The sequence below is a fragment of the Saccopteryx leptura genome, chromosome 5 (assembly GCF_036850995.1).
Source record: "Saccopteryx leptura isolate mSacLep1 chromosome 5, mSacLep1_pri_phased_curated, whole genome shotgun sequence".
Classification (NCBI taxonomy): Eukaryota; Metazoa; Chordata; class Mammalia; order Chiroptera; family Emballonuridae; genus Saccopteryx; species Saccopteryx leptura.
Window position 1 is genome coordinate 82,254,467 of NC_089507.1, and position 22,792 is coordinate 82,277,258.

The following is a 22,792-nucleotide window of genomic DNA, read 5'->3' on the forward strand; positions in this document are numbered from 1 at the left end:
CATTGATTTGGGGAGAGCGGGGAGGGAGGGGGAAAGAGTGGGTAGGAAAGAGAAAAAGCAATAAGCATCAACTTGTTGTTTCACTTAGTCATTCCATTTAGTTGTGTGCTCACTGATTGTTTTCCATTCGTGCTTTGACTGGGCATGAACCTGTGACCTCCGCTGTTCCAGGAGACGCTTACTCACTGAGCCACCTGGCCGGGGCCTTGACTCTAGTTCTCTTGCTCAGTTGGGTAAATGTATATTTCCAAATGTTAGTCATATTTTAAGATACAACTCTATTTTTAATGGGAACATTTTTATTTATATAAACAGTACAACAAAAAGATGTTACATTCTTACAAAATGGTCTATCATCTTAACTTTCCAAATGTTAGAAATATTTGAAGCCTCATATCACAGATCAAAAGATCACATTTAAATGTAAAACCCTAGGCATGGCCCACATTTAAGGACTACTCAATGAGTGATGAGTGGGACCAGCAGCTTCACTGCTCTCAGTTTCTCTTAATGGATTCATCTTCCTGCTGCTTCTCAGGTCTCTTCTGGTTTCATTGATACCTCTCTTCAAAGTGGCTCCCCAAAACTCTCTACACCTCCTCCTTGAAACAGAAGTTACACGCAGAGCACCCCCACACCCCCAGGAATGATCAAATCTGAGCGTTTCCAGTTTGAAAAGGAAAACAGACACGGAGAGGGAGGAAAACAAAGAGAATGGAAACAATTTAACGTCAGTATAAGATTGAAGGAAAGAAAAACAAGGAATAAGAAGAATAAAGGAAAAGGAAACAGGGAGCGAGTAGAAGAGAGAAGAAGGCAGGACACTGACTAAGGGTGAAGCAGGAGGGTGAGGGGCAGGGAGCAGCAGTGCCCACTGGCGGCCACACATCCCGTCCAGGATCTGACCTCTTCCATTGCTGTGTTCCCTCTAATGAGACGAGTGCAGGAGACCGTGGGTGGATTTGCTGCCCTGGTCTTGTGAACCCAGTGATTCAGGGACAGTAAGAGGAAACTGCAGGGTAGAAAATAGCCTAGGAAAGGCCAGGAAGCCATTGCAAGCAATGTAACCCAGATCCTTTGAACCAAAAACATTCGAGTCGGGAGGGACATTAAAGGCTACCTTGCCTGGTATCTCTCTCCAGGGTGGGGGGGTCTAGTCTCCTGGCAGATGTCCAGATTTTGCTTGTACCTCTCTAGTGGCAGGAGGATCAGCTCCTTGGAGGGAACTTGTGTCATTGTTCAGAGACTCGCCATTCCTTTTTCGTATAACTGAAATCTTCCCAGTGGCCCTGGTTTTATCCCTGGAGCAAAGCAGAACGGGTCTAATAATTTATCCACGTGCAGGCCCTTTGAATATTTGAGGAATGCTGTCATGATCCTCCTCATTTTTTCTTCTCCAGGCAAAAATCTTATAACTTTGGGATATTAGGGGGAGGGGGGGCTACAAGGTAACCATTCTCCCCTCTCAATAATTTTGTACCTCAGATCTGGGTCCACATAGCTTTAGTTGATATGATATAACATGATATGATACAATATGATATATATATAGATATATATATATATATATATATATATACTTTTACTATGTTGTTACAATTTTATTATTACTGATATGATTAGTATTAAGTAGTCAGGAATGGAAAGATCTCAACACTAATTAGGTAAATGGACAAGTTAGAGGCATAGGGTAAAGTTCAAGATATAACTTTAGAAGAGACAATGGTTTATATATGGATGTAGCTGAGATTATTTTACCTTGAAAACTGCCAAAACATAGATGAAATTTCTGGAAATTTACTATAATATTTAATGAGCCAGTGATAACATTAGAGGGTGTAGGAAAATGTTTAAGGAAGTACAGTGTGTCCATAAAGTCATGGTGCACTTTTGACCGGTCACAGGAAAGCAACAAAAGACGATAGAAATGTGAAATCTGCACCAAATAAAAGGAAAACTCTCCCAGTTTCATACCTATTCAGTGCAGTTCAAAGTGGGCTTATGCAAAGATTTTTTAGGGCTCCTTAGATAGCTATCCCGTATAGCCTCTACAGACTCATCACTGACTGATGGCCTACCAGAATGGGGTTTCTCCACCAAACTGCCGGTTTCCTTCAACTGCTTATCCCACCGAGTAATGTTATTCCTATGTGGTGGCGCTTCATTATAAATGCACCGATATTCATGTTGCACTTTGGTCACAGATTCGAATTTAGCGAGCTACAGAACACACTGAACTTTCCTCTGTACCGTCCACATCTCGACTGGCATGGCCGTGGGCTGCTCTGCTGTATACACAGTGTTACGTCATCATCTGCACATGCACACATGCTGCCACATTATCCTACAGAAACTGGGAGGGTTTTCCTTTTATTTGGTGCAGATTTCACATTTCTGTCGCCTTTTGTTGCTTTCCTGTGACCAGTCAAAAGTGCACCATGACTTTACGGACACACTGTATTGGCAACCTCTCCAGTTTGGAACAGCTTTTTTTGAAAATATATGCTGCTTAACAGTGAAACCAAGATGATTCAAAGAGCATATGGTTCCCGCTAGTGAGGTGAGCCCGTCAGCCAGCTGAAGCCAACACATAGCTGGGTGTCCTCGCCTTGCTGTCATTTCAATACTGCACTAAACTTTGAGCATCTGAGGAATGATGGGGAAAGCCCTGCCCTGGGCTGGCACTCCAGCTGGCACCTCCAGCCTCTGAGCAACAGGAGGGAAATTTGGCCCCTTGTCCTTTCTACTGAGAATTTGGTTTTTTTCCAAATCTGACTTGGGAAACAGCCATGACAATGAATGTTCCTTTTACATGTTGCAGCAAAATGGTCCGTAGAGTTCTGAAGGAAATGGTTGCTCATAATTATGACCGTTTCTCCAAGAGTGGATCCTCGTCTGCCTATACTGGCTACATAGAACGTATGTAACCCAAAGGGCTCTCCCGCCTCACCCCACCCCAGCTGCGCATTGCTGGAACGTGACAGGGTCTGTTTCCTTCTCCTTTTGCCATTAGGTAGTCCCCATTCTGCCTCCACCTACGGCCTTGACATTCTTTACTCTGGTTCCGGCATTCTAAGGAGAAGTAACCTGAACATTGTGCAGTACATTGGGAAGGCTCATCTTCATGGTAGCCAGGTAACTCATTTTCTGTTCATTTTCCTGAATAAAGTATGTAAAAAAATTAGTCTGAGGTATAATAAGATATATACTGATGGTAACACTATAGAATGTATAAGTTAACAGTGGCTTCTGCCATATGTCACCCATGATTCCATCATCTGCAAGAGGCTGTAAGGTTTATAGTCCCAGAGAGAGTTTCAAATATGAACTTGAAATCTAAGTGATTTGACTCACTGGGCTTGCCAAAAACCCATTTGTCTTTTCAAAGGCACACATACTCACAGAATTGAAATTGTGCCAGTATTTCTCACATGTTTTTAAAAATATTTTATTTTTATTCACAGATATATTTTTATTCACAGATATATTTTCTTCACAGACATATTTAATTCTAGAATATATTTTTCTTCTCTGAGTGTTTCTGTGAAGACATTAATTTCCCATAGTAAAAACTTTCATAACAGCATATGGCTCTCTAAAGAGTCGATCTATGTTTTCCCAATACTGCTGGAGAGAAAAGAATGACTGGCTGACAGTTATTATAATACTAGAAGACAACTGGCTGACTTCCATTCCTTTCATTTTTTCTAAAATTTGGTGATACTCTATAAAGGCTTTCTAATTTTGAAATTTGCTTTTTTTTTTTTTTAGTTGTCATGCATAGCAAATTATAACCTTCTAAATATGCTCATTTAGGCTTAAAAATGCTATGTAAACTTGAATTGCTATCAATATTGTATATATAGTACACCCTTTGATAGAACTCTAGTAAGAATACTATGCCTTTCCCTCCCAAGGAATCACCATCTGTTTTCTGATATGCACTCTGAAATGCCAAACAGCCAGTGGTTAAGGGGCTCAGTATGGAGGACAGAGCATATGCAGGATTCCTGTGCGTGATAGGGACCAGGACATGAGCCCCTCATGGTGTTCATCATGTTTTCTTTGAGCTAGAAAGAAAAGGTTAAAATAGAAAGGAGTGAATCATGGCTTAGAGAGTTCCACCCCTCTCATAGAAGCAGCTTTAGGGTGACTATCCTAACACCGCTCCGCTCCACTTCCTTTTATGGACTTGACACTGTAGTGATCCTTATATACGACAGTTTTGGAGAGCCTAAGAGTCTCTGCGTTGACACCATAAAATGGAAATCTCATGGCCTGTGTAGTTAGGCAGAGGGGTTTGAGTCCTGCCATGGCCATTTGAGCTTGCTTTGTTTGTTTGTTTGTTTGTTTGTTTATCTTTATTTAGTCTCATTTACAAAATGGATAAAATCATATGTACCTCAAAGGGTGGTTGTGAGGACTAAATGGAGAAAACTAACTCACCTTTTACTCAGTCATACAGTTACTTTCTGTTTTCTTTTTGCCTAGCTGCTGCAGATTTTTGAATTATAACATTCATCATAATGTGATGTTATGAATATTCTGTCTTTTTTTCCCCAAGGTGGTCATTGAAGCCCAAGGACTGGAGGCCTTAATTGCTGCCACTCCTGATGAGGGGGAGGAAAACCTTGATTCCTATGCTGGCCTGTCAGCCATTCTTTTTGATGTTCAGCTTAGACCTGTCACTTTTTTCAATGGATATAGTGATTTGATGTCCAAAATGCTTTCAGCATCAAGTGACCCAGTCAGTGTGGTAAAAGGACTTATTCTGCTGATAGATCATTCCCAGGTAAGTTATTCATTCCACAAACATTTATGGAATTCTTAAAATGTGCTGGGCCCATTTTAAATGTGCTCTATGCTTGGAGGATACAAGACAGAGTCACCCATCTTGGAGCTCACATTCTAAGCATTCATCTCTTGGAATTGTTGCCCTTTCTCTTCTTCTCTTTTGCTATAGGTAAGCAGGGTTTTCCTTTGCCTTTATTAATCAATGAACACATTTCCTCACTTTGAGGCAAAAGAAGAAATACTCAAATTATGTGAGGATTGCATAATATCAATTATATCTCAGTACAACTGAAAAAAAAGGTGCTGATGCTAACATAAACAAGAAATTATGGAGAATAAGATGAAACAGAGCAGAGAAGACATCTGTCCACTTGGCTTCTGGGCATGAGGGCTTAGATATTTATTATAAAGGCAGGAGCTAAACCACATGGCTTTATAAGTTATTGATGACATTTATTATGACAATGAAGATCCATATGGTGCATCATTTTGACCCTACCAAATTAGTAGAGGCACAACCAATCATTCACACCAACCACATATTTCATGGATACTTTTTGCCTTAAATTCTCATATTCACAGAATCTTACAAAGATCTAAATATTTATTTTTGGAGACTAGCAGAACTTTCATTCACTTGAACTGCATTCTTCAGAATGGTTTTCAATTTTCCTTACCCCCAAATCTTATATGACTGATAAGATTTGACAATACTATATTCTGTGCAGTAATATTTAGGTGACCAAGATACTATAAATGGGAGTGATCTGTTTTAGTGGATTTTCTGAGAAAGAGAATAGGGTTAATCTGAATAACCTTTGAGTTCAAATGTTTGATACTTAAAATGATTTTTTAATGGCTTGACTTATTTCTTGCCTTACTAATCATAGCAATATAAAAAATATTTATTTAAGGATCCTTAAGTAAATCTTTTAAGTGATCACACTATATTCTAATTCATACTTGTGATATTAGAAATATATAATGAGGTTGGATTAAAATTTACAGATTGTAAGACTTGCTTGAGAAGTTTGCCTTTGTGGTTTGGTAAATACATGAGTGATAACCTAGGTTTGAATTTTGCCCCCACTAGATACCTTCTGTGGACTTGTGGGCAGTTACTTAAAATCTTTAAACCAAGATTTTCTACTATTGAAGTAAGGTATTTGGAACAGATAAGCTAAAGTTTTTACCAGCTTTGTTCTTTACCAAGTAATTGAAGATTTGATTTTGGGGCCTGGCTATGAAATCATAGATTGTAAGACCTAGGAGATACCTTAAATATCAGATTTTACTAAAATTCTTCTAGAACACCATAGGTTGAAGCTAAATGTTAATATACTATCTTTATTTTTCCTTATAACAAAATATCAGGATAGCTGTATATAACAACAAAAACAAAAAAGTAATTTAGGGTAGCTTAACTAAATAATTAGATTTTTATTATATAACAAATATCTATAAGCAATAATCCAGTATGTAATGTGGTGATATAGAAATCTTATGAGTCCCTGGCCAAATAGCTCAATTGATTAGAGCATCATCCCGAAATGCAGAGGTTTCCGGTTCGATTCCTGGTCAGGGCACATACAGGAGCGGCTACATGTTCCTGTCTCTCTCTCACTGAAATCAATACATAAAAATTTTAAAGTACATATTAAAAAAAAAGAAATCATAAGATATTATCAGGATCCAGGCTCTTTTCCTCTTATCTCAGCCATCTTCACTTGTGGCTTTTAACCTCATGCTTGTTGTCTCATAACTGTCAGATGGCTGCTGCACTTCCAGCACCATTACCTCAATCCAAGAGGAGGAAGGAAGGGGTAAGAGGCAGTGCAGTCTGACTTTTCTCCAGGAACTTTCCTCAAAACTCTATTTTTACAAAAGCTAAGCATCTACAAAAGGAAGCCTTTTTTTTTATTAACTAAAAGTATGTCATGTGGATATCTCTAGCTGCAAGAGAAGCTGGTAAATATAGATTTTCAGTGGTTAAATAGGCACTCTGAACAAAACTGTGTTTCTGTTTACGAGTGAAAAGGAAGACAACCAGCAGTGCCTCGCATATCCCTTATTCCTCAATGTTACACTAAAAAAACAATTCTCCCATTATAACAGAATCTTATACTGTACATTTACTTGGCAATATTACTCTGGGGAGATCCATTCTTAATGAAAGAACCTCTGAAGAAGGCATAAAGTGCTGAGGATGTAGTTTATATTTTAAGACACTGGAATAATAGTAGCTTGACACTATCTGTAGGTGCTTAGCTACCCATTAGCAATGCCCAGTGGTCCAAATCCAGGTATAAAACTTGATGCAAACAAAAGTAGTAATCTAGATCAAAGTTGGCAAACTTTTTTGTAAAGGGAAGAAAGTAAATATTTTAGGCTCTGTGTACCTATGGTCTATGTTGCAACGACTCAGCTCTGCCATTGTACCATGAAAATGGCCATTAGTGATATGATACATTAACAAATGAGCATGGCAGTGTACTAAAAAAATTTATTTACAAAACCAGCCAGTGGGCCAGATTTGCCTGCTGCCCATAGTTCACCAACCCTGATCTAGATTACCTTACATGGTTTTTTCTATTCATTAAACTAAGGCACTTAAGGCATATTCTAAGAGAATGATCATCGCCCAGCTCTTAAACATAACCCAATGTCTGTATATGTCAGATTGGAGTATTTGGCAGATCCAGGGTTATTATTACAAAGAAGCTGTTTGAGACTCCCTGTTCCAAAGGGCATCCAGTAATGTCATCCCAGCTTCAGAGCCACATACCACTCTAGATCAACTGCTGACATTGAAGGAAATTTTGGCAGTGGGTGGCCTGTCACAACTACCAGGGCAGATGAAATTTCTCTGTGCTCACTCTCTGTTTTCAGCTCATTGGATTACTTTTCAGAGAAGGATGTCTGATAAAGTCAGCTTAATAGGGGGGTCCTCTTTAGTCAGCAAAGAGCATGCTTTCCTGAATGGAAGCAGTGGGATGAGTTGTGAAAATATCATTGTTTGAGTTGTAAGAAACACTTTTGGGACCAAAATTAAAAGGTTAAAGGAGTCACATTAGTTACAAACACAAAGCTCCAGTATCTTGTTCCTTTAGTTCATAGGCAAGAATTTAAATAAATATGCACTCTTAAGTCATACAAAGATGTAAGTCTATGCTCTAACTTCTTTGCAGTATTTTTCAGAACAGGCTTCCTTGCACACCAGGAGACAAAAGACAGTTACGATTTTGAGATAGCCAGGGGTGGGATAGTCTCCCAAGCTAGAGACAGACTGGGAGCTCATTCTGGCTCCATGTGTAGCCTCCGAACTGTGGACAAGTCCTGCCGGGGGTGAGGATGACGGAGACACAAAGACCCAACTCCGAGGACCAGGTTCAGTGACGCAGATCCGCTTTATTCAGGAAGTAAGCTAGCTTATATACATGGGTTCAACCTATAGGGTGTTACAGTGTGTCCTTCATAGCCAATGGCTAAAAAGATCAGGGAGCTGCATGGTTGGTGCTGAGTCACTTCCTTATAGCGGCGAGCTCCCTGCTGGGTGTGCCTAGGAAGGTTTCAGGTGCTGGATGGAGTATTCTCACAGCATTGCATCAGCCACAGCTGCTAGGAATTCGCTCTGCGCTCCACCCACATCAAACTTGATTTTTCTTTTCAATCTTTAGATATAATGCCTACTCATGGAAGACTAGTATGGGAATTACATGAGATGTCAAACGTAGACCTTTTAGGACACAACTGGTGGTTAAAAACTGTTAATGCCACTTATTTCATACTCCTCACAAACCACTGCACTATGTGGTTTAGTCTTTTTATGAAGTCAACAACAGTTTGTCCTTCTGTAGGGGTCTGTGCTTTATCCTTCTGTGTGGGTCCAAGAAAACTCTTCTGTGCCTACACACTAGTTCTTTCATGCTCCCTTTATATGAGAGAAATTGAACCTACCCAAATAGCCAAGACACTCTTCAAAACCAACATCGCAATGGAAATGCTTTCTGCCCACAAAAGGCCCATTGTCTGGTCACTGTGAAATGTTCTTTGCCATGATACTTGATGTGTTTTGACATCCACCTCTACTGCATTGGGTGGACTAACAAGCTTGTAATTTTTCAAATTGAGAATAAAGAAGAAAACACAAAGAAAGAAATACTTCTGAGGCAGGCACACAATAGGGCTCACTTAAGAACAATCACAATTACAGTGCAAATGCAGAGCTCTGATTCTGGGCTGTTACATAAAGTTGGTCATGTTACCAGTTACCATGAACCTAAGATCTTTGAGAGATTATCAATATTAAAGATACTGAGCCCTTCACCCCCAACCCTTTATCATTTCCAACAACCAGATTCCCAAGCAATCTGATTCCAATCCAGCTGAATACATTTTCAGTACACATCACTAGAGCGTATATACATAGAAATCGCAAGACTTAAAGGCTAATTGCAGGCTAACAACACAAAACAATGAATTTCAGACAACTTAAAAATTGCTTAGGAGGGTCTATGTTTGTAAATGAGTACTGTCCCTCTGCAATACACTATTGAGTTCATTTGGACTTAACATGTTAATTTGATTTTATTCCAACTGTCAAACAACAGGATATTATGGCTCAATTTAATTGCCTTGTCTTCCTTTCCTAGCTTGATCTAGGCAATTTTTGGAACTTTTATATTGCATTGGCAGTTTTTGCCATGCTTTTAATATGCCAGCAGGATGCCATTGTCTATATTGACATAGCATATACCTAAAAAAGTGCTAAAGGACTTAAAGAGGTCACACAGCCCAACCCCCCACCCCACCCCAAAACCACAGCTGGATTCCTGATGAAGATGTCTCCATTTTCCCTTATCTACTAGTCTCAAATCTGAGTGCATCATAATTACATGATAACTTATTACAACATAATAAGTGATCCCCGTCCCCAGAGATTCAAATTCAGTAGGTATGGGACTTGCATTTCTAACAAGTTTCCAGGATGCTGATGTTATTTGTCAAGAGACCACACGTTAAAAACCATTTCTCCTCCTAAAGTGTGGCAGTGATTGAAAGAAAACACACTTGTTAATTGCAACCTCACTTTTTAGTGTTTTAATTGGTTACATAATTTAACAAAGCAATAATCTACTTCTGGTGATCAGAGTTAGGACGTTGTTCTAAGCCTAGAGAAAGACTCCAACATTAAAACTACTCAAATGATATTATCTACATATCTGAATATGCCTTTGGAAAAGAGGTTGGTTAAATTGTGATTACTGCCCTGGTCAGTTGGCTCAGTGGATAGAGCATCAGCCTGGCATATGAACGTCCAAGGTCCAGTTTCCAGTCAGGGGACACATGAGAATAAACCATCTGCTTCTCCCTGCTCCCTTCCTTCTCTTCCCATACCTTGTGACTCATTTGGTTTGAGTGGTGGCCCCAGGCATTGCGGATAGCTTGGTTGATCTGAGCACATCAGCCTAAGGCATTAAAAATAGCTTGGCTGGTTCAAACATCGGCCTGAGGCAGGGGTTGTCGGGTCAATCCTTGTCGGGGTTCATGCAAGAGTCTGTCTCACTATCTCCCTTCCCCTCACTTAAAAAAAGATTATGATTTTTATTACTAGTATTATATATTTTTGTTTCTAGGAGCTTCAATTGCAATCTGGACTGAAAGCCAATATAGGAGTCCAGGGTGCTCTGGCCATTGATATTTCAGGTGCAATGGAGTTTAGTCTGTGGTATCGTGAATCAAAAACTCGAGTGAAAAATCTGTAAGTATATATATAATGCTTTATGCAAAGAACTGCAGAAATTATTTTTTTGGAATTGTTTATTTAGCCTTCTGAATTTTCAAAATCTATACTTTCATTTTTTACCCCCCTTTTTATTTCCTTTCTTTTTTATTAAATTTATTGGGGTGACATTGGTTAATCAAATTATCTAGGTTTCAGGTGTACAATTCTGCAATACATCATCTGTATACTGTACTGTGTGTTCACCACCCCAACTCCCTCTGTCACCGTTTAACCCCCTCCATGCCCTTTTCTATCTCCCCCAGCCCCCTTTCCCTCTGGTAATCACCACACAGCTGTCTGTGTCTGTGTGTGATGCATTTATATATATGTTTTTGGCTAATCCCTTTACCTTCTTTCATCCAGTCCCCTCGCCGTCCTCCCTCTGGCAGCTCTCAGTCTGTTCCAAGAATCCATGCCTCTGTTTCTATTTTGTGTATGTTTATTATGTTCATTAGATTCCACATATAAATGAGATTAGATAGTATTTGTCTTTTTCATTAAATCTTAGAGTAGGAAATAACCACAGGAACTCGTCCTTTTCATAGCTTCTTACAAGCAGGCTAGTATCTCATACAACTCAGAGAAGAATTTTCTTGCTTTTAAAGCAAGCAAGACAGCATGCCCAGTGGATGAAAGGTTCATCTTGGTTTGGTATTCCACTTCAATAATTGACAAATGTTCATAGGAAATTTTATTCTAGAACAAACTTTTTTATCTTATCCCTCTATTTAGGATTTCAAATCTTTCCTTTTTTGCTGTCTTTAGTGGATAAAAACAATTTCCAATGTTCATTTTTATGCAGAATCTAAGTATTAAACATTTAGCCCTTAAGTTTTTTGTTAACATTTATTTTTCTAAACAAAATGCCTTCAGTTCATTTAGTTTTACTAATCTACCTGTCAGATCAAATGAAAATGTTTTATTTTGAACTTAAAACAATGTCTCTGAGCCAATATAATAATCAAAAGAATTGTTCTTCCGTTCATTATAACGTTTAAGAAAACAATTGAAATGCAATTAATTTCTACCTTTTTGGATATTTAAAATATGACGAGGCATAAATGATATAGGAATGACAAAATTAAAATTCTTGGTTAATATTGAACTATGGGTGAAGAAATTGAGAATGATCCAAACGAGGCACATTTGTGGCCCGAGTTGTTACTAAAAGGAACCAAAGAATGAGAAATGGAGCAGGCTGTCAGAGGGATCAGCAACATGATTTAGGGCTTCTGATCGAATCAGTCATCTGTCTTCTTTTTCTGAACTATTTCCAGACAGAAATTTCCCCAAATTACACTGAGTTGAATTTTTTTTGCAGAAATAAATCAACAATAGCAACAACAACAAAGCTGGATTTTTCAAAAGGATACCAAATCCCTAGGAATCTATCAGGATCCACATTATAGCCAATCTATCTTCAATTTTCCATTTGTTCATTTAAAAAATACCTCTTAATCCTTTGTTGAGTGTAAGATATCAGAAGGTACAGTGAGGTATTCTGGGATTTACACGCAACACCTCTGACCTACTTTTACACTGACAGCAACAGCAGCTGGTGTGCTTTAAGTTGCACAGCAGAAGTGGGCACCTCCATCACAAAAGCATGGACATACAGCTCTGATTTATTGTGCGAGTAACTTCCCACAATAGCTTTAAAAGTCTACGATTAAATTAGAATATTCTAGAGGTAAGCCTCATACTGAGATTGTTTATCCTTCTCTTTTCATCCAAGCCGCTCTTCCTACAATCTAATCTGTCTCTCCAGTTCTCTGGTGAGTGTTGGAAAGCCCACCGTATCTATCATACCTGGGCACCCATTGTACATGCCTCACTATAGGCACGGTTCTTCATGACACATATTTTTTCAAATAGACTTATATCTCTAGAAACCCTTTGGAGAAAGTTGAAATTGAAATAGCTACAAAAAAGCAAGAAAATTGTCATTAACATTAGCTGTCTTCTTGCTGAGCTTAGGCCTCCTTCTAAGATAGCTTGGGGTCTCTGAGTTCCCGAGAAGACCAGGCTCCAGGCATGTTTTCACCTTGGCCCTTGGCATGCCCATACCAAACAGTTGCACCTGATGGACATTTCATTCCCACATATAGAACTGAAGGCTGGGGGAGGGTTCAGGGGAAGGCCAACCCTGACTGCCCAGTACCCGGGACTAACCCAGCCCTGATTACCAACAGAATTCTAAGCAGATGTAAGTCACATATTCGTCCCTTAAGTCATCAGTATTATGAGTGCAGAACCTGTGAAATTATAACTGTTAGTCCAGCTCCGTTAAGTGTGAATGAATAGATTTTTTTTGTTCTCAAATCTTCAGGCTGGCTGTGGTGATAACCGGGGACATCACTGTGGACTCCTCTTTCGTGAAAGCCGGCCTGGAGATCCGCGCAGAAACCGAGGCCGGCATGGAGTTCATCTCCACCGTGCAGTTCTCACAGTACCCGTTCCTAGTCTGCCTGCAGATGGACAAGGCCCAAGCACCGTTCAGGTGAGAGCGGGGCTCGGGGCCTGCTCCCTGGCCAGCCCCGTCCATTCCCCGGGAACTGGCGCCCAGTTCTGACCATTTGGTTTCAGAAATGAAAAGAAAATGGTAAAAATCCAGTGAAATGAATTATGTTTAAATTAGTAACAGAATTATTTCTAGGATACGAAGAAACTGTAATAACTAGTTCCTTTGATTCAAGAGATGTAATATTCTACCCAGAAATGATTTTTCAAGGTTACAAAGGGATTTCATGTACCAGAGGAGTTGCCATGTAGTTTCAGCAAAAATATTGGATACATATTTACTATCAGCTAGCTACATAGTTATCTTCTAGACAGAAAATTCAAAACAAAACATCTAATCATTTACCAAAGTTTAGGATCCCAAATGAATTCATAGTTTTTAGGTTATCCATACAACGGCAATCTTGTTTAAATTTCGGCTAACGCTTGAGAGTTTGGGATTTTTGAATTTTTTTTAATGTTTTCAATAGAATATTTAATGTCTCAAAATCAATATATAATTGTCCATGTAACTTTCCCAATACCTCTTTATTCTAGAGCTTCTCATTTACACTGTGTCCTTTAAATCTTATAACCATGTTTATAAGAATACCCCCATGTGGAAGCAGGATGCTTTTGGTCTAGATAACACTGAGTTGTGGAGGTTTCCCTGACACACACTATTAACCATGAAAGCAATTAGTGTGCTTACAACAGTACGTCGTATCTTACTGCACCTCCTTTGATAAGCAGACCAGACTTGAGCACTTTATGTAAGTGACATTTCATGATCCACATAAAAATGCATAAAGGATCTAAGTATAAATATGAGTTGCTTATATTGTTACAGAATAAAATATAGTGGATTATAGTTAGAATAGTAAACTGTTGCTAAATTGTAGTAATTTATGTGTAGAGTAAATCTCCATTAATGCATTAAAAGAAACATCAGTCTACCAATAAAGAAACTGCAGTAACCACCAATCCAGGCACATGGCTAACTGGATTCTACATTGGTTCCACACTTCACTTTGGCCACAACTTGGGGATGTTTCCTTGTCAGCATTCTTATCTTAAATCCAGTTAAATTTACTACTTACTCATAAGGGGAGTAAGCCGAGGTGGGGCTCCTGGAATGAGAGATGGGAGACATAGCAAGGCTTGCAAAGCTTCACAGCATCTCCAGAGAGCTGAGCGGAACTTAGTCCTTCATTCCAGAAACATGTGTGGCAGACTGTATACTCCAAGCATCTAAAGTGTATCTGTTTGCATGAAAAGAAAGAAGAAGAAAAAGAAATCACTGCATTCATGGGAATGGAAGCTGGCAGTCTTTGGCACTCATATCCTTTCTCCAATTGCTTTGAAATAGAGGCTTCAAGTATACAGTAATACTTGGCTCTGACAGGCATGAGGTGACTTTAACATGTGTGTGATTTTGTTGTTGTTGTTATGCAGGCAATTTGAGACAAAGTATGAAAGGCTGTCCACAGGCAGAGGATACGTCTTGCGGAAAAGAAAAGAAAAGCTAATACCGGGATCTGAATTCCCTCTCCACCGAGAGAACTCAGAGATGTGCAAGGTGGTGTTCCCGCCCCAACCTGAGAGTGCTTCCGGTGGCTGGTTTTGAAACTAGTGAAGTTTCGCTTGACTTCATCTCCTCAGGAGGGATACTATGTGACATGCCTAAGTCCTTGCTCTCTGAGAGCACGGTGTTTACATATTTACCTGTATTTAAGATTTTTGTAAAAAGCTATGAAAAACCTCAAATGATCAAATTTGGACCTATTCAATATATTAACCGCTATGTCAATTTTGAGCCAAAATATGTGATATTTTTAGCAAGTGCTATTTTATATAGGGACAATAGTTCTTTCCTGAAATGGAACTAAACACACACACACAGACACATACACACACTCAGAAGAACCCAATTCTGTTTCAGTAATTTTCAGTGTGTATGTACCCTTGATAGAACCTTAAACATGGATTGTTTCTATCAAACATGTTCCCCAATTAGGAAATAACAGACCTTTTTTTAGGGTGAGGAAAGGGGGGGAGTGAGGAACAAGACTTTTTAAGTATTTTTCTTAGCCAACCGCGTGAATTAACTTTTATCTCTTCTGTTGTTAGTTTTATTGAGCATTGAGCTAGAAGGCACGCAACACTGAAACACCAGCTCATTTTTGACTGACCGTGTAGTCAGCCCTCTGCCTTCTGCCCTAAAAAGAAAAATTGGACTTAGTACATAAGAATTAGAAATATTCATTGCAGAAACTCTATTTGATTTTTTTGTGTGTGCTGTGTTTCTTTGAGACTGTAATGTGGTACATTGTCTTTTATGAGGGATATCTTCATATATTCATCATTTTATCTTTTATTTAGTTGTTTTGTGGTGAAAGTTCTAGTCTCTTTGACCATAATCTCTACAAACGCAAGAATGACTGAGAGAGTTTAATACTGCTTTGAGAAATTGATGGATTTGGACTTCTTAAATATGAAATCAAGAAAATATTTTTATTTGTACAAATTAAAAGAGGCACGTTAAACGTTTTAAATATTTATTTTAAAAACACATATTAACGAAACATGTTTATAGTAATAAACCCAAAACAGATAACAGATGTTCATTTGTCCATTAAATACACACACACACACTCACACACACACACACACACACACACACACAGAGTTTTTTCTAGCCCATCATTGCCTGTAAATTTAAAATGGTGTGTGATGAAATAAATATGTGGAAATCTTATTGAATTCCTTTTGTCTTCTGTTATTTCAAACACTATATTTCTCTGTTCCTGCCAATTTCTGAGCCCAGACACATACACACGTAGCCTTTGCAGCCCTGTAAAATAGACCAGCGGCTCTACTAGGAAGTCAGAGCCCTTTGGAAAATGGGTCACCGAAAATAATAGCAGTCAGAACCTCTTAAGAACCTGGAAAGTTCAGAGCCAAGTTTTCATAAAGCTGTGGCCCAGCACCCTTACTGTTACGTTACTGAGAAGAAAGAAAGGAATCAAAAACTGAAGGGAGTGTGTCCTTGGTGGTGGCAGTGGCCTTGGAGGCAGCATCTGTAAAGATAATCATAGTGCAGTAAAAGCAAGCTGATTGGGGCCTGAGCCAAGGATGTCATGGGCTAAGCAACCTCAGCCATGTGATGTACTACAAACTACAGCTGCTTCTGTGAAATGTAAAATAATAATTCATTGAGAGTGATGACTGGTGTCCTGGACATTGGTGTTATGCTGCTTCCCAGCTGGTTATCTTCTGGCTGAGTCAAGCACCACCATTCACATGCAGCTAACACTCCAAAGAAACGAGAAACCTGGGCCCTTGCTGGTTAGCTCAGTCGGTTAAGAGCACTGTCCTGAAACGACAAGGTTGTGGGTTCGATCCCCATCAGGGCACACAGAGGAAGCAACCAAAGAATGCACGACTGAGTGGAACAACAAATGAATGCTTCCCTTCTCCCACTCCTCTCTCCCTTTCTCTCTAAAAATCACTAAGCCCTGGCCAGATAGCTCAGTGGCAGTTGGTTTGAGTGTTGCCCTGGAGCACAAAAGTTACTGGTTCGATTCCCCATTCAGGACACATAAAGAAGGAGCTCAATGTTCCTGTCTTTCCCTGCCTCTCTCGAAAGAAAGAAAGAAAGAAAGAAAGAAAGAAAGAAAGAAAGAAAGAAAGAAAGAAAGAAAGAAAGAAAGAAAGAAAGAAGAAGAAGGAAGGAAGGAAGGAAGGAAGGATGGAAGGAGGGAGGGAGGGACCTGAAGCTTAGAACAATCTTTTTTTTTTTTTTTTTTTGTATTTTCCCGAAGCTGGAAAGGGGGAGAGACAGTCAGACAGACTCCCGCATGCGCCCGACCGGGATCCACCCGGCAAGCCCACCAGGGGCGATGCTCTGCCCACCAGGGGGTGATGCTCTGCCCCTCCGGGGCATCACTCTGCCGCGACCAGAGCCACTCTAGCGCTTGGGGCAGAGGCCAAGGAGCCATCCCCAGCGCCCAGGGCCATCTTTGCTCCAATGGAGCCTTGGCTGCAGGAGGGGAAGAGAGAGACTGAGAGGAAGGAGGGGGGGGTGTGGAGAAGCAAATGGGCGCTTCTCCTATGTGCCCTGGCCGGGAATCGAACCCGGGTCCCCCACACGCCAGGCCGACGCTCTACCGCTGAGCCAACCAGCCAGGGCCTTAGAACAATCTTTAACTCCTTTCTAGACAAGTAGGATAGAAATCAGAGGAATGGAGTGATAGTCCACTTTTTGAAATGACATATTGGAGCCTGAAATATGACTGTAAACCCCACTTGCTGTCCACTAGTTCTGACCACTTTGTTGTTTCAAACAGCAGTGTCCACGTGGCTTCGTCCTGTGTAAGTATACTATCTGGTAACAGCAACGCCCTCTGACCTGAGTCCTCTGCCCAGCGGCTTCTTCCTGCCAGCCTTAGGGATTTTGCATGGTGGCTTTTTCTTCTGTGAAGTGCTACTGCCATTTTCTGTCCCTTGATGGAGTACTGCCCACATCAAGTTGCTCTCTGAACCTTTTCTGAACCTGACTACCTTTAAAATAGAGGCATTCATATGATATATACACTCACTTGAATTCATCTCCCCAGGGTTAAATATATATATTTTAGCAAGAGAGACAGAGAAAGAGAGAGAGAGAGAGAGGGACAGATAGGGACAGACAGACAGACAGAAAGGGCAAGAGATGAGAAGCATCAATTCTTCATTGCCACACCTTAGTTGCTTATTGATTGTTTTCTCATATGTGACTTGACTGAGGGGCTACAGCAAGCCAGTGACCCCTTGCTCAAGCTGTCGAGCCCGCACTAAAGCCAGTGACCTCAAGTTTCAAACCTGAGTCCTCTGCATCCCAGGACAATGCTCTGTCTACTGTGCCACTGCCTGGTCAGGTTTAAAAATATTTTGAAAACTATACTTATTTAGTGCTTATTATGGACCAGTTGTTTTAAAGGATTTTACACATCTGAAATCATTTTATTCTCACAACAATGATATTTAACAGGTAACATCATTATTTTTGTGATGTAGATCAACATCATCCAATAAGAATATAATGTAAGTTATCTAAGTAATTTTAAATTTCTAGTAGCCACATTAAAATAAACGAAGGCCCTGGCCAGTTGGCTCAGTGGTAGAGTGTTGACCAGGCATGTGGAAGTCGCAGGTTCTATTACTGGTCAGGGCACACAGGATAAGTGCCCATCTGCTTCTCTCCCCCCCCCCCATCTCTTCCTCTCCCACAGCCATGGCTTCATTGATTCCAGCGTGTTGGACCCAGGTGCAACCTGGGTGCTGAGGATGGCTCTGTGGAGCCTCTGTTTCAGGAGCTAAAAATAGCTTGGTTGTGAACATCAGCCCCAGATGGGCATAGCATAGAGATCACCAGGTGGATCCTGGTTGGGGCACATGCGAGAGTCTATCTCCCCCCCCCAAAAAAATTAATTTTTAAAAATAAATAAATTGAAACAAATGAAATGAACTTTAACAATATATATTTAACCCAGCTGCCTAAACTATTATCATATCAACATATAATTAATATAAATTTATTGAGATATTTTATTTTGGTGGGGGGAAGATCAGGTCTTTAAAATATGATATATATTTTATATATATGTATAACACACACCCATTTGGATTAGCCACATTTCATGTATTCAGTAGCCATAGATGGCTAGTGGTTACCAAATTGGACAGTACAATCATAGATAGAGAAACAGGGGCACAAAAGACAGTTGAACTTACCCTACAAAAGACATTTTCTCAACTAGAAAGTTGTAAAACTAGAATTCAGGTATAAGTTGCCTCACCCTGTTACCAGAGCAAATAGGTTCTTCAGCAGTGTTATGGGAAAAGAATTTCAAGGATTAGTAAATGTGATGTGGTATTTTCATTACGGTGTGTGGCAAAATGGCTAGGAATTAGACTGTGGTCCTGAGGCAAGTCTCTTGTGCGGACTTTGGAACGCTGGTCCTGCAGGGGCAGAGCGCTGCCCTCGCAAGCACTGAGGAAAACAGTTGATCCCTATGACCTTTTCGTTACATACCTGAAAGACATTAGTTAATTACCCTTCTATGCACCTGAACCCAGGCTCTGTTAATCTACCTAATGAGCAAAGAGACCAATAAATTTGACGAGGCTGCAGTGATCTGGGATCTCAGTCCTAGAGGGTGGGAGTCCCCTGTACCTATCTTTCTCTATATGTTTTCCTGCATGTTTTTCCTTAAGTCCTGCAGCGCCTTCCTTTCATGTACACCCACAGCTGAGCTGTTCTAAGCGTGGTATGACTTGCATTTCCCTAATGACTAATGATGTGAAATATCTTTCAATGTACCTATTAGCCATTGCATGTTATTACATCTTCTTTGGAGAATTTTTTATTCAAATTCTTTGCCCTTTTAAAAATCAGGTTATTTTTCTTTTTATTATTGAGTTGTAAGGATTCTTTATATATTTTAGATATAAGTCCCTTATCAGAGACATGATTTGCAAATATTTTATCCCATTCTGTGATGTGGTCTTTTTACCTTCTTAATAGTGTCCTTTGAAGCACAAGAGTTTTTAATTTTGGTGAAATTAATTTTATCCATTCTTTTCTTTTCTTGCTTGTACTTTTGGTCATATCTAATTATGACCAAATCCAAGGTCACAAAGATTTACCCCTATGTTTCATTCTAAAAGTTTTAGCTTTCAACTTATGTGTTTGATCCATTTTGAATTATTTTTTTTGTATGTTGTATGCAGTAAGGGATACAAATTTATTCCTTTGTACATGGATATCCAATTGTTATAGCAGCATTTGTTAAAAGATTATTTTTTCCCTTTTGAATTGTTTTTGCATCCTAATGAAAGTCATTTGACTATAAATGAACTATCAGTTTTACTCCATTAATCTATATGTCTCTCTTTATGCTGCTACCATGCTGTCTTGATTACTGTTACTTTGTACTAAGTTTTAAAATTGGGAAGTGTGACCTACATAATATTTTTCAAGATTTTTTTGGCTATTCTGAATCCCTTGAGTTTCTATATAAATTTCAGGATTAGTTTGTCATTTTCTACAAAGCTAGCTGGGATTCTGATAGGTATTGTATTGAACCTGATAGGTATGTGTATTGGTATTGGAAATATTGACATCTTAATAGTAAGTCTCCTCATCTATAAACATGGGACATCTTTTCACTTACTTAAACCTTCTTTAATTTCTTTCAATGATATTTTGTAATTTTCAAGGTATTAGTTTTGTACTTCTTTTGTTCAATTTATTCCAAGTGTTTCATTATGTTTGATGTTAGTGTAAATAAAATTGTTTTCTTATTTTCATTTTTGGACTGTTCATTGCAAGTGTATAGAAATACAACTGATTTTTCTATATCATTCATGGATCTTGCAACCCTGTTGAACTCTTTTCTTAGTGCTAATATCTTTTGGTATATTCCTTAAGATTTTCTGTATAAATAATTACGTCATCTAGAAACAGAGTTGCTTTACTTCTTCCTTTCCGGTCTAAATGTATTTAATTTAATTTTATTGTTTAATTCCCCTGCATAGGCCCTCCAGAACAATGTTGAGTAGGAGTGGCGAGAGTGGACCTAGCAAAGGTAACGGTGCTGTGACGATGGTGGTGGGGGTGATAGCAGTAATGGACAGTAATGACCACAGAACGTGAAAAGAAGGCTCAAATCATTTGTCAAATTATTGGCAAATGATTTCAAGTAACATACTTGAAAATTCATAAAATCTTATTTGAAAGCTTAAAACATTTAAATAGTCTAAATGCTTGCCTGTACAGGGAGGGGAAGCCTCCTGTACCTGTCCCAACGTTAAGGATTTGTTACAGATTCAGACTGATTGAAGCTTCACTGCTCCTCATCAATTTAGCTATCAAATGAGAGGCAGTGGGGAACAGGGGAGTGAGACAGAAAGACCTGGCTTGGAATTCCAGTTCCACTACCTACCCACTGGTTGAATGATCTGGGCACATGACTCAATTTTCATCTCTAGAATGGTATAATAACCTCTATTTCCCTGTATTGTTTTTTGTTGTTGTGGTTGTTGTTTTTGTGGCAGAAACAATCAGAGACAGAGACAGATAGGGACAGACAGACAGGAAGGGGGAGAGATGAGAAACATTGATTCTGTTTTGCAGCTCCTTAGTTGTTCATTGACTGATTTCTCATACGTGCCTTGACCGTGGGCCTTCAGCAGACCAAGTGACCCCTTGCTTGAGCCAGCGACCTTGGGTCCAAGCTGGTGAGCTTTTTTTTGCTCAAGCCAGATGAACCCGCACTCAAGCTGGTGACCTTGGGGTCTCGAACCTGGGTCCTCCACATCCCAGTTCAATGCTCTATCCACTGTGCCGCTGCCTGGTCAGGCTCCCTGGGTTGTTTTAAAGATTAATTGCGATAATGCATTTAAAGTACACACAGTAATATTTAATAAATGTTATTTCTGCTATCATAAATGTTATTTTAATTTTAGAGGTATAGTGAGCAAAGTTCTTATGTATCAATGATCAGCTTTAATCTTATTTATCAGCAAAGAGGTTTGTTTGCACTTTATTTCTACCTCTACTTTGCAACTAGTTGGAGAGCACAGTGGCATTTACTGTCTAACTCTCAGGCTTGGTGCAGTATGACTCATCTCCACCTCTCCCATGCAGTGAAAGCGGGAGTACCACAGTGAGGGCAGTTTGGAGTAATATACTCCTGCATATCTGAAATCTCATCTTTTCCACATGCTGCTGCTACATAACCCTCTAAGCCTCTCAGTTTCTGCAGCTATAAAATGAGCAGCCCTCATAGGTTGTTGTATAGATGAAGTTGGGTAATGAGATAGACTAGAGCTTGGCACATAGAAACACTAAATAGTATTCACCAAGCGTAACTTTTTATGGGTGGTCTTATATAATTCCAGAATAAACCAACATTTATGTTTTGACTTGATGGACTGAATCTATTTTCTGGACCCATGAGTACCATGGGTTTTAGGAAGATAACAAGGTTTGTTTAGTTGCTTACCATTAAAGTACTATTCTCACATTATAAAAACTATTTTCATATTCTGTAAAAACATGCCTTTCATCCATTTAGTTACATCCCCAAGTTGACTTCAGATTCTACCAATCCTTTCTTTACCAGACTTCTTTGCATTTGTTCTCTGTCAATGTGATACCTACCAAGAGGATAGAATAAGTATTTATATTTTCATGAGGAAGCATGGAATAAATTTAAAATTCAGCTATAAAAAAGCAAGTTCCAGTAGAAAGTTATTGGGGAAAAAATAATAAGAGGACTCCACACCATAAGTGCAATGGATAGCATTTTGGGGGCAGGGGGAAGAAAACACCAGAAAACTGCCTCCCTGCTCAGTCATTACCTTTCCTCAGCACTGGAGCAGAATTTCACGTCTGTGTCTAAATTTCTGCCTGTTTTTTCATCAGCATCTCTCTCACCGCCAGGTTCTCTTCCCTTGTCAGGATTCCCAGAGGAAGCAGGGTGTCTGTGTGAACCGACAGCACATTGGAACTGGGTAATTTGAAAAAAGCTCAATAAACTTAATACAGATAAAGGCAGGATATAGAAAAACAGGGATGGTGCAGCACCCTGAGACTCACAACAACAAGGAACCTGAAAGGTTAAAGGGGAGAGTGACCACTGGAAGGAACCCAGAGAGCATAAGCTG

The 22,792-nt window shown here is 39.5% G+C and overlaps 1 protein-coding gene across 1 annotated transcript in view; it reads left to right on the top strand.

The window, feature by feature from the left end:
• Positions 1–15,836, top strand: part of MTTP (microsomal triglyceride transfer protein) — a 48,914-nt gene extending 33,078 nt beyond the window's left edge. The window contains exons 13-18 of the mRNA XM_066385317.1: positions 2,822–2,919; positions 3,014–3,135; positions 4,565–4,792; positions 10,431–10,555; positions 12,909–13,079; positions 14,534–15,836. Of these exons, the coding sequence (XP_066241414.1) occupies positions 2,822–2,919; positions 3,014–3,135; positions 4,565–4,792; positions 10,431–10,555; positions 12,909–13,079; positions 14,534–14,705 (916 nt within the window). The 3' untranslated portion in view covers positions 14,706–15,836. The remainder of the gene's footprint in view (positions 1–2,821; positions 2,920–3,013; positions 3,136–4,564; positions 4,793–10,430; positions 10,556–12,908; positions 13,080–14,533) is intronic.
• The last annotated feature ends 6,956 nt before the right edge of the window (positions 15,837–22,792 follow it).